The sequence below is a fragment of the Trachinotus anak genome, unplaced genomic scaffold (genome assembly GCF_046630095.1).
Source record: "Trachinotus anak isolate AG129_WGS33_773 ecotype Australia unplaced genomic scaffold, CSIRO_AGI_Tana_v1 ptg000009l, whole genome shotgun sequence".
In the NCBI taxonomy this organism is placed as follows: domain Eukaryota; kingdom Metazoa; phylum Chordata; class Actinopteri; order Carangiformes; family Carangidae; genus Trachinotus; species Trachinotus anak.
In genome coordinates, this window is record NW_027273860.1 from 311036 (window position 1) to 323391 (window position 12356).

Genomic DNA, 12356 nt, shown 5'->3' on the forward strand with positions numbered 1-12356 from the left:
TCCACCATCCACCTATCATTCATCCATCCATCATCCACCATCCACCTATCGTCCATCCATCCACCATTCATCCATCATCCATCCATCCATTTATCCATCTATCCAGAGCCATTCACCATCCATCCATCCATTTATGTTACTCAGAATCAATCTAAAATAAACTGCAATTTTTACTAGTCTCACTTTGAAGAACGTTTGATAAATCAAACTGGTTGTGGTGGTAAAACCTGATTTTTAAACCCAACCAGTATCAAATGTAAAAACTGGACGGAGAACAGATTATATTTCACTAACAGGTGCAGTTAGACCAGGATGTTCTCTCAGGCCCATGTAACTGGGGCCATAAACAGCCCAGTGCAGGGATCTGATAACCAGTTCTACTGTCTTTAATCTCCTGAAAAAAAGTACCAAACATTCAGGTTGTCTGGAGACTCAGGGCTAAAGAAGTTAAACTGCACCGTCACTTACAAGAAGAGAAGTCAAATCTCAGCAAAACATCCCCCCCAGGAAATCATGAGGCTGCCCCTTAAGCCCTTTTCAGACATGGAATACATTACACTGTTAGATTCATCAAGCTTTTACTGCAACAGCTCTTTGTTATCCACAGAAACAACAAAGACTCAAAACAACAGAGACAAAAACAACAAAGCGACAAAACAACAAAGAGCCAAAAACAACAAAGACTCAAAACAACAAAGAGACAAAAAAAACAAAGACTCAGAATGACAAAGACTCAAAACAACAAAGTAACAAAAACAACAGACAAAACAACAAAGAGACAAAAACAACAGCTAAAATCTATGAAAGGACTGTAAGAACATCCACACTATGACACAGTGTCTCAGACTGTAACCTGTCTGAACAGGGCTTCAGATTCGTGGGCGTCACTGTCGTGTAGTGAAGTTCTGTTTTGTAGTGAACAACTTGAACTGAAGTCGCAGGAAACATAACCTGTGACCTTTGACCTTTTCAATCACAGCTGGAGGTTGTTGGTGAGTTAAGGGGACAGGTAGCATTACCATCAGTGTCAGACACACACACACACACACACACACAGTCGGACTGGAGTCGCTGCCAGCAGTCATTAGTTCATTCCTTCCCTCAATTCTTTTCTCTTTATTTTTTTCTTCCCTTTGTTCCTCACTGTCAATCATGTGGAGCTGTGTGTGTGTCTGTGTGTGTGTGTATGTGACATCATTCACCTCTCAGTTTGATGGATGTCTGAAGCTGTTAGACTGCTGTCACGCACACACACACACACACACACACACACACATCTGTCTGCAGGCATTTTAATGAGCAACCCAGGAAACTGGCTGTGGATCAAAGTGTCTAAGAGCTCAGCAGTTATGATAGATGGATAGACAGACAGACAGACAGACAGACAGATAGATAGATAGATAGATAGATAGATAGATAGATAGATAGATAGATAGATAGATAGATAGATAGATGCATAGATATATTGATAGATAGATAGATGGATAGACAGACAGACAGACAGATAGATAGATAGATAGATGCATAGATATATTGATAGATGGATAGATGATAAAAAGATAGATAGATAGATGCATAAATAGATAGATGAGTTGTGGTTGTGAGGTCATTGTTAGGGGAGGAGCCAATCTGCTTGTGCAGCATAAATGTCCTGATCATGGCAGAGCGACTCCTCTGGTTTTATTTCGTCTGGTGTGTGAAGTGTAGAAACTTTTGATGAGGAATGAATCCACTCGTGTTAATGTGAGACTGTCCTCCCTCTCATTCTGTTCAGTGTGTTTTTACTGTGATGTAACCTCAGAGGTTTCTGTGATTCTGGTTCTTCTTTAACCAGAGGGTAGAAGTGTTGTCTCAGCACAGAGCAGTCAGAGCAGTTTCACTCTGTTTCACAGTAAAAGAACAACCATCAGTGTGTATTTAGACGCCTCCGGCTTCTCTCCTAGCTCGTTCTCATAATTGGACTTAATCATCTGCTCTGACCATAAAACCAACGCCTGTGTTTGTTCAGGGAGAGAAACTCAAACACATTCTCTGCATTATTCATGAAGTCATCCACAGAGTCTCATCACTCTGGATCTGCTCTCCTTTTCAACACACTCTCTGTCTTCATGTCTTTTTGTCTTTTCAGAGTTTTTTTGAAGGGCAGTCCGCTCCCTGGGATTCGGCCAAAAAGGACGAGAACCGCATGAAGAATCGCTACGGAAACATAATCGCCTGTACGTGGCTCCATGTTATCTGAATGTACCCTGATCTTAGAGGCTGATATGAGACTGTCTGACTGTGTTTCAGTTAAGCAGGTGTAAGAGCTGAATGCCAGGCTCATCAGTCTGGTAGAAAACAGACATGCACTTATGGATGTATACTCATCATTAATCAAACTAATATAAACCATCATAAAGAACTGAATATGATGCTGGGGGAACACCACGCGATAGGTTTGTCCCTGATGAATTTTCAGGCTCAACACGTTTCAGTGTGAAGATGGAGATAAACCCTCATCCTGAGCTGCTGAGCTCATCTGGGACCAAAGATGTATCAGTTTATTGACCTGGGTCTTAATTCAGGTCTTTTATAGTGGAAAATATGTGATGTAACAACTTCATGTGTCTTCATCCCAAACAGTTACAGTGGTACCAGTACAGGACAAGTGGTTCGGTCTGTAGTCCTATGAATGTTTTGGGATTTTGGACTTTCTGGTCATGAATGGTGGAAAGGACCTGCTCCTTGTTGCTGCTGAACATAGAGCTTGTCTTTGAACTTGTTGGTCTTGAATTGTGACCGAGTCTGGGCTTGACATATACTGGCTGGTTTGACCTGGGACTCGACTTGGGGCTAATTGGTCTTGACTTTGGGACTTCCCTGTTTTGACCTGAGTTTTGCTGTTCTGTGGGACTGGTCCTTGGGGACTTGTTGATCTTTGGGACTTAGTGACCCTGACTTGGGCCTTGACCTTGGATGACTTGTATAAGCCTTGAAACAAGCAGATTTGTCTTACATTGTGGATGACAGTCAGTAAGGAAACATAATGTCTTTCCTGCCTGAGAATTACACATTAGGTTAAACTGTAGTTTACAACGTTACAACAACAACAACTGTGGTTTAAACTGTAACCTTAGTGTCACTCACTCAGTATCTGTAGAGATGGAACAGTAGCAGCCTCATGTTATTGTTTAGTTTTTATTTGTTGATGAAATACATTTCATCATTCTCATTTTCAGAGCTTCTTTTAATTTTTTTACTCTTCTGTAAAAAAGTATTGTCAACAAATATTTTCATCATAGTTTTCAGTGATGAAACGAACACTGGGAAACGTTTGTAGAAACTCTTCAAACTTACTGGTTACTAACAGTTATAGATGCGTAGAAGTAGCAGAAAGAACTGGCGAGAGTGAAAAACGAAAACCGTTGTTACTGTAGAACGTAGTGTTATGTTGTTGTCCTGTAGCCAGTTCTGCCATTTCTCTGTTCAAATCAAACACTGAACCTTGAAGTTGTTTACAGTCATGTCTGAGGTTCAGTGAAGAGCCATTTTGATTTCTGAATTTAAATTCAAACTTTTTGATTTGTTTCATAATTTTTTCTGTGTTATTGTGAGGATTTCAATCTGTTTTCAAGGAGAAAATGTAAAGAATAAACAGACACAACTCCTCTAACACACACACTCAGTCCCTGGTGATTCACACATTCAGTTTGAATGAATGTAATTAAGAGGATATTAATTTATTATTAGATAATTTATTCAGCAGAAACTAATTAGAGGTGATTATGTTCAGCTTGGCCATGACAACAAGCAGAACAATTAATGTGTGTGTGTGTGTGTGTGTGTGTGTGTGTGTGTGTGTGTGTGTGTGTTAGACGACCACTCTCGTGTGCGTCTGCAGCCTCAGGATGGAGAGAGCAGCTCGGACTACATCAACGCCAACTACGTCGACGTGAGTAACACACACACTGTTTACTTTTATTTTTTTAGTTCCTTTAACGATTGACATGAAACTTTGCATTTGACACTGTTTCCATGGCGACAGTGGTCGTCAGTCAGGGTTGGTTGGTGTCAACACTGTAATCAAACTTACAGAGCTGGCAGTCAGTAAGGGTTTACCTTGCTGTCTTTTTGAGGATTAGTTTCTGAACCATCATAGTGAGGACATCACTGCATTATGAGGACGTTTTGGACATCCTCACTCATGGATGGACAATGGGCCCCTGGGCACAGACATGTCATGAGTGCTCCATATATATCACCTTTTTGTAGCTGAATGACCTTCCAACAAGAAATGTCCTTTCACACTGATGCTCTGACCCAGGGGCCCACTGACCCATTGGGCCCCTAGGCCTGTGCCTGGTAGGCCAGGGTAGGGGCCAGGGAATCATGTCAGTGAGGGTCCTCATAAGTAGGTTGAAGGTTTGTTTCGTTCATCCACCTGAATCCACCTGAATCCACTTGAATCCACATGAATCCACATGAATCCATCATGAATCCATCATGAACTAAAGTTATAAATAAAGCTTCAGTTCAGATCTGTGATCAGCTGCTAAATGAATCCACATTAAAATTAATGAAGCTAATTAATGAGCTGATTATTATTGATTATTGATTATTGTGAAATAACATCTGGAGGAAACTGACTTCTACACCTGATTCTTCACAAACTACTTGATCCAGATCCTGGATTTTCTGATCCAGAACTCTGAGCTTAACAAGCTCCACATATTGATCTGACTCTGCTGTGTTTTACGAGCTGCAATCAGCTGATTGTTTCAGAGAGATGTTACAGAGTGATGTGTCTTCACTCACTGACAATCTCTGACAGAGTCCATTCATTAACCAGCAGCCTGAAGCTTCACTGACACGTTCATCAGCCACTGACCGGATGACTGATATTCACTTCTTTTCTTTCTTTTCTTCACCTTTGTCCTCTTCTCTTCACTCAGGGATACCACAGACCCAATCACTACATCGCCACCCAAGGTAAGAGGTGGAAGACTCACTTCAAAACACTGATAAACAGCTTGTGTGAAGTTCTGTGGAAATAAACTGTTTATCTTGGCATAGTGTGTCTGAGCTTCCTCTGCTGCTGAACAGACATGTTCAGAAAACTTCTTCAGTTTGACAACCCATGGAACAAACTGATGTACATGTGATAACACATGCATTATAATACATGTGTTATAATACATGTGTTATCATACATGTGATTCTGATAAAACTGATGTAGATGAACAGAGTGAGAAGTAAAATTTGTAGGTTTTCAATAGCGTCTGGTGCCTGGAATAATAAAGCTCACCTGTGTTCACCACCAGAGAGCCTGAGTGTACAAACATGTCAGCATCTGAGCATTAATATGGAGAGTGTGTGTGTGTGTGTGTGTGTGGGTGTCAGTGTGTGTGTGTGTGTGTGTGTGTGTGTCAGTGTGTGTCAGTGTGTGTGTGTGTGCGTGCGTGCGTGCGTGCGTGCGTGCGTGTGTGTGTGCAGGCAGCAGATTCTCGCTGTAAAACACTTGAGGACAGGAATGGATTAGCATGAACTAATTAGCTCGTCAAAACACAGACTGTCAACAGTGATTAAAAACATTTTGTGTGTGTGTGTGTGTACATGCTCTTAATTTGAATTAATTAAAGGAGTCATTATAATTCATGTACCGCTCTGGTGTCGCCTGCTGTCTGATGCAAAGTTTACTCTGCGTGTGTGTGTGTGTGTTTCAGGTCCTATGCAGGAGACGGTGTATGATTTCTGGCGGATGGTTTGGCAGGAGAACACCGCTGCCATTGTCATGGTAACCAACCTGGTGGAGGTGGGGCGGGTAAGTCACACACACACACACACTCTCACTGATTGTTGTGGCCATCAGGTTGTTCTCTCCTCTCTGATGAAGTTTGGGACTCCATTTCCCAGAGTGCATCTGTGACGTCTCCTCTGAAACTCACCTGAGCCCAGGTTCAGGCTTTACTGACGCTCCTAAACATCACACACAGGTAGACGGACTCAGAGGTCACACAGGTAGACGGACTCAGAGGTCACACAGGTAGACGGACTCAGAGCTCAGCAGTGAACATGAGAGAGCAAAGACAACCTGGCAGGGGGCAGACGAAACAGGAAGTACATACACACAGGTGTGTGATTGACAACAGGTGTGGCTGATGAAGGGCAGAGCATCTATCACAGATGTAACGAGGAGTGAATCTACAAACCTGTGTGTGACAGTGTTTGTTGAGGAGACAGGTATAGAGTGTGTGTGTGTGTGTGTGTGTGTGTTTGTGTGTCCACCTGGCAGCATGGTTCCTGTCCCAGCTCTCATTACCCAGAAGGCACCAGGGATCTGTTTCCCTCAGAGAGCCACAGAGGGGGATTCTGGGATAGATCAGGCTGATTATCTCCCTCTGAGTTTCTCTGTCGCCTAATATGTCCCCACCCCCCGCCCCCGTTGGTTGCCATGGTGACAGTGTGATTAGCTCAACAGTAATTAGCTGTTAATGAGGGAGGGGAGGGGGCGGAGCCTCTAATGAGATTTTTGTATCTGCTCCTTTGGTTCTGTTTATGTTTCTGTTTAATTAATGACTCAATTTATTCCTGCCTGACTATAATGTTAACGAATAAACAAAAGTGTGTTTGTGTGTTTGTGTGTGTGTGTGTGCGCGCGCGCGCAGGTGAAGTGTTGTAAGTACTGGCCGGATGATACAGAGATCTACGGCGACATGAAGGTGACGCTGATCGAGACTCAGCTGTTGTCGGAGTACGTGATCCGGACCTTCGCCGTGGAGAAGGTAACACACACACTGTAACAAACACACACACTCTGACTGTACCACACAGATACACACACTGTAACAAACACACACACACCTCACCACAGTTAATGTCAATGTCACAGTCCATGTGGAAAACTGTGGTTGCTTAGGTGTAGTTTCCTGTAGGTGTGAGGACTCTGACAGGACCTGGATCTTGTGCTGGTCTCAGGATCTGGATCAGACTACAGTAACACCTTGTCTCTGTTGCAGAGGGGCGTGGCAGAGATCAGGGAGATACGTCAGTTTCATTTCACCGGTTGGCCCGATCACGGTGTCCCGCTTCACGCCACCGGCCTGCTGGGCTTCATCCGCCGCGTCAAAGCCAAAACCCCGCCCACCGCCGGCCCCACTGTGGTCCACTGCAGGTACACACCTGCACACACCTGTATAACTGTGTCTGTGCACTGTTCAGAGTCATGTCAACATGATTGACAACAACTGAAACTGCTGTCAGTCATATGGGCTACAATATATAATGTGTGTGTGTGTGTGTGTGTGTGTGTGTGTCAGTGCGGGGGCGGGGCGTACAGGTTGTTTTATAGTGATTGACATCATGCTGGACATGGCGGAGAGAGAAGGTGTGGTCGATATCTACAACTGTGTCCGAGAGTTGAGAGCACGAAGGGTTAACATGGTCCAGACTGAGGTACAAACACACACACACATCAAAGTCGACACCTTACTGAAGTTTGACCTTTGACCTGGAAATGAGGAGGTGTGTGTGTGACAGTTGTTATTGTTCTGCTCCTTTAAAGGCTGTGACTGACAGGATGTGACAGAAATGGACGAAGTGATGACCTTCTCTGTCCAACTTTTAATGTCACTCTTCCTCCTCTCCCTCTTCCTTCTCCACCTCCTCCTTCTCTTTTCTGTCCCTCCTCTTCTTTCTCCTTCCTCCTCCTCCTCCTCCTCCTTTTTCTGTCCCTCCTCCTCTTTCTCCCTCCTCCTCCTCCTCTTTCTCTCCCTCCTCCTGCCGCTATGTGTTGACATTAATCATTTATGAAGTGACATTTCAGAAACACTCCTCCTGTCAATCAAACCTGACAAGAGGGAGGGGGTGAGGAGGGGTGAGGAGGGGTGAGGAGCACCTTTGTAAAGACGTCTCCCCATCTGTCCACCAGGAGCAGTATGTCTTCATCCATGACGCCATCTTGGAGGCGTGTCTCTGCGGTGACACTGCGATTCCAGCCAATCAGCTACGCTCAGTTTATTATGAGATGAACCGATTGGACCCTCAGACCAACTCCAGTCAGATCAAAGAGGAGTTCAGGGTGATTGATTATTGATTGATATGCTGTTTAGATATTTAATCATGTTGTGTTGGAATGGAGGCAGCTTGTATAACTGCTTTATTAATGGTTAATAAGAGATATTAAAGGGTAATAAACCACTGGTCATCAGTTTAATGAGTCGTTAGTAAACGCCATGTTAACAGGTAACTAATGTTAATATGAATATAATTGACACATAATCCATTAAATGTGTCATTATAAATGTACAGTGCAGTCAGTAAAATAATGATAATTCATTTTATATGTATTGAACATTAGTTATAAAGTCATTACAGGTGTGCAGATGTTAGACAATAATTAATTGGTCATTAATTAGACCTGTATCATTGATTGATTGTGTTGGTGTTTGAGTTGAGTTTGTTGGTTGGTTGTTGGTATTGACCTTGATGCTGATACTGATATTTATGGGTGTGGGTCGATGCGTGTGCATGCCCAGACTCTGAACATGGTGACGCCGACGCTACGGGTGGAGGACTGCAGCATCGCTCTGTTGCCTAGGAACCACGAGAAGAACCGCTGCATGGATGTGCTGCCTCCAGACCGCTGCCTGCCGTTCCTCATCACTATCGATGGAGAGAGCTCCAACTACATAAACGCCGCGCTGATGGATGTATGTAACACACACAGGATCCATTTAGTGTATGTTCTGGAGCTTTTGGTCATTTCACATGATCTTCTTCTGCAGATAGAAACGTAGAGTGTCATCACTGATTGTGCAACATGTCTTCCTTTTATGTTTTTTATTATAATCAATAATTTGTTATAAATTTCCATGATGCTTTGGGGGGATCTATAATCTATAATCTATAATCCAGTCGATTGTTTTTTGATCCACCTGCTGAGTTTCTGCACTCATTGGACACTAGTTCACCTTTAATTCTACACATAGAACCTGTTTCCACTGAGGTATTTTGAAAAACAGTGGCTATATTAAAAGGTGAGGGGACCTGGAGTTAAGACTAGGCCCACTGGAGGGAAATGATCGACTACGAAAAGAAGAAAACGTGATTATCCTTAAAATATGAACTGTCCCTTTAAATGTCTGAGAGAGAGAGAGAGAGAGAGACCTTTGGTTTATAATAGGGAGACAGAGACAGACAGCAGTCTCAGCATCTTGGTGGGTTAATGGAGGGTTCAGTCACACACACACACACACACACACACAAACCACAGTATTGTACATCGTACCCTACCATTTTCTAATAAACAACTCTGTCGTCATGGAAACCAACCAAATACCTGACCACAGACTGTGAGTGTTTATGTCTGTGAGTGTGTGTGTGTGTGTGTGTGTGTGTGTGATGGAAAGCTCTTTTCATATTAAAAGCTCAGACAGTGAAAACTTGTTGCTGTTGACGTTGTTGTTGGTGTCACCTGTGTGATTGTGATGTCATTTCCTGCTGTTTGTTTGACCGACCATATATGGCATGTTATTGTTTCAGAGCTACAAGCAGCCGTCAGCCTTCATTGTTACCCAGCATCCTTTGCCCAACACAGTGAAGGACTTTTGGCGTCTTGTCCTCGACTACCACTGTACATCCATCGTCATGCTGAACGACGTCGACCCCGCACAGGTAAACACACACCTGCATGAACACACACACACAAGAAAACAAATATTAAAACAATAAAACATCCTCACTGGACCTGGACTGAATCTGTCATTGTGGAAAAAAGTTAATAGAAAACAAACAGCTGCATGAGGAGATTAATCACATTGATCAGATTGATTATTGATAATGAGAGGATCAATAAAGTCCATCTGTCTGTTTCAGCTGTGTCCTCAATACTGGCCGGAGAATGGCCTCCATCGTCTGGGCTCCCTGCAGGTGGAGTTTGTCTCAGCTGATCTGGAGGAGGACGTCATCAGTCGCATCTTCAGGATCTACAACACGGCCAGGGTGCGTTTGTTTTATACTCTGTCACCTCCCTTTATGGTTGAAGTTGCTGTGATGTTATTAGATGCTGCTGGTGAGTTGATGTTGGTTGGTCAGGGTGCAGTGGGTGGAGGGTAACTGACGCCAAACACAAACTGTTCACAACTCAACAAAGAGCAGTTTCAGACGTGTGAGGTCAGATGAGCTGTTGTTAGCTGGTGTTAGGACATTTGATGTGAACTGACTGCAGTAAGCTAGTTGAAGCTAGCTAATGCCAGTAGGTGATATTACTAATACAGACTACTGTGATTAACATCATTAGTTGACAGTAGTTGATTCTAGCTGTTGCTAATTGATGCTAGGTGTGGCGCACACTCAGATAAACCAACACTTCTCACTCAGTGAGCACAGTGCTTAATGTAGACAGGAATTTATTCATGAATACAGGTGTGTGTTAGCAAACAGTGTTAGCAGTGTTAGCATAACAAGATCCTCCTCTCTCAGTCTGGGGTTGTTTGATTTTGATCTCCTTCACCTTCTCAGAAATCCAGGGTGTGTTTGATTTCTGTGTGATAAAATTATACTGTGTGGGTGTTTGATCCAAACCTCCATTTTCTTTCTTGTTTCACCAGATTTAGATCAGAATATGTTTGATTTAAACCTCTTCACCTCCCCGTCGGGCTGAGTTTAGGTTTAGCTGTGTTTGATTTGTGCCTCATTTCCTCCCTCTGTCTCACAAAATTTCAGCTGTGTTTGATCCAGACTCCCCTCCCCACCCGCCTCGCTGTGGCAGGTCGGATTTAGATTTCAGTGCATTTGATTTAAACACTTTCTCCTCCCAGTCTCTTCACATTATGTTAGGATCTACTTTTCTTCCATCCTTTAAGCCCTTCACTTCACTGTTTGCCTACCTCCTCCTCTCTTTCCGTGTCTCCTTTCTTCACTGCCTCTTTCCTTTCCTTTGCCTTCTCACCTCCTCTCCTTCCGTTTTTCCATCCACACATGCCTCCTCCTTTTCCTTTTGCATACCCTTCATTCCATACCGTTTCTACTTTCCTCTCATACCTCCTTTGTTACTTTCTGAACCTCCTACTTTCACTTTATTCTTCACTCTCTTCCTTTCCTTTCCTTCCTTCCCTCCTTTATCTCTTTCAGCATCTCCTCCTTTTCCTTCTTACTTTTTCTTCTCCCTCCCTCCTTTCTTCCTGTCCATACCTCCTCCTTTCCTTTCCTTTTCTGTACCTTCCTTCCTCCTCTCTATCCCTCCTCTTTAGTTTAGGGTGTGTCTGATTAATTCACCTTTCAGCGCTTCCTCCTGCTCTATGTGATTTTGTGGTGTATTTCATTTCACCACCCTCTCCTGCTGTTATATGTCAGAGAGACCAGGTCAGGTTTAGGGTGAGCTTGTTTTCACCTTCCTGTCCTCCCTGTGTGTCCTCAGCCGCAGGACGGGTACCGCATGGTGCAGCAGTTCCAGTTCCTGGGCTGGCCGATGTACCGGGACACACCCGTCTCCAAGCGCTCTTTCCTCAAACTGGTTCACCAGGTGGACAAATGGCAGGAGGAGTACGACGGCGGGGAGGGACGCACCGTCGTCCACTGCCTGTAAGATACTCCAGAACAATATTGCAATACTGCAACCACTGATACTACTGCTGACACTGCTATAGTACTACTGGTACAAGTACAAACACTGATGGAGGAGGTGACGCTGAGTTGATGGTTTCCATCAGTGGTGATTAGTCTCCACCTAGTGGTGAAAAGTGGAATAACACAGACTTGAGCATTTCTAACTCCTTCTCCTCCCCTTTCCTTGTTTCCTCCTCTCCTCTCCTTGCCCCCCCACAAGGAATGGAGGGGGTCGCAGTGGCGTCTTCTGCAGCATCAGTATAGTCTGTGAGATGTTGCGACAGCAGCGCTGTGTCGACGTCTTTCACGCTGTTAAAACGCTGAGAAACAACAAACCAAACATGGTGGACCTGCTGGTAAAGAACCAAAACTTCACATCCTTCAAACCTGATTCTGATCACATGTTTTTATTGAACAGATTTAAGAGCAAATCAAATTACTTAACTTAAAGTTATATAACGTTAAATAATGTTCACAATAAAGGGAAAATAATTTCACTTCTTCTGTTTCAGTTAAATCAGATTTAAATTTCTATGTCTGTGAATGTTGTTGACAGAGTTTGTTTTATGCAGATCTACACACACCAAATCTAAATTATATCTGTTATTGTAATTACGGTTTCAGTTGTTGTTATTAGTAGTAGTGGTATTAATATTGATAAATATCCAATGATAATTTTATTTCAGTTTTATTCGTTTCTTAGATTACATTCATTTTATTTGTATTATTTTATTTATTTCTCATGATTTTTATTACTACTTTCTTATCATTTT

At 43.2% G+C, this 12356-nt stretch overlaps 1 protein-coding gene across 10 annotated transcripts in view; it reads left to right on the plus strand.

The window, feature by feature from the left end:
• LOC139624877 (receptor-type tyrosine-protein phosphatase mu-like) overlaps nt 1–12356 on the plus strand; it is a 109767-nt gene that overhangs the window by 94081 nt on the left and 3330 nt on the right. For all 10 annotated transcript variants that reach the window (XM_071484234.1, XM_071484235.1, XM_071484237.1 and 7 more), the window contains 13 exons: nt 2129–2216; nt 3855–3931; nt 4932–4968; nt 5703–5800; nt 6645–6761; nt 6996–7150; nt 7296–7431; nt 7907–8056; nt 8514–8687; nt 9520–9651; nt 9853–9978; nt 11396–11559; nt 11804–11939. In XM_071484234.1, coding sequence (XP_071340335.1) covers nt 2129–2216; nt 3855–3931; nt 4932–4968; nt 5703–5800; nt 6645–6761; nt 6996–7150; nt 7296–7431; nt 7907–8056; nt 8514–8687; nt 9520–9651; nt 9853–9978; nt 11396–11559; nt 11804–11939 — 1590 coding nt within the window. The remainder of the gene's footprint in view (nt 1–2128; nt 2217–3854; nt 3932–4931; nt 4969–5702; nt 5801–6644; nt 6762–6995; nt 7151–7295; nt 7432–7906; nt 8057–8513; nt 8688–9519; nt 9652–9852; nt 9979–11395; nt 11560–11803; nt 11940–12356) is intronic.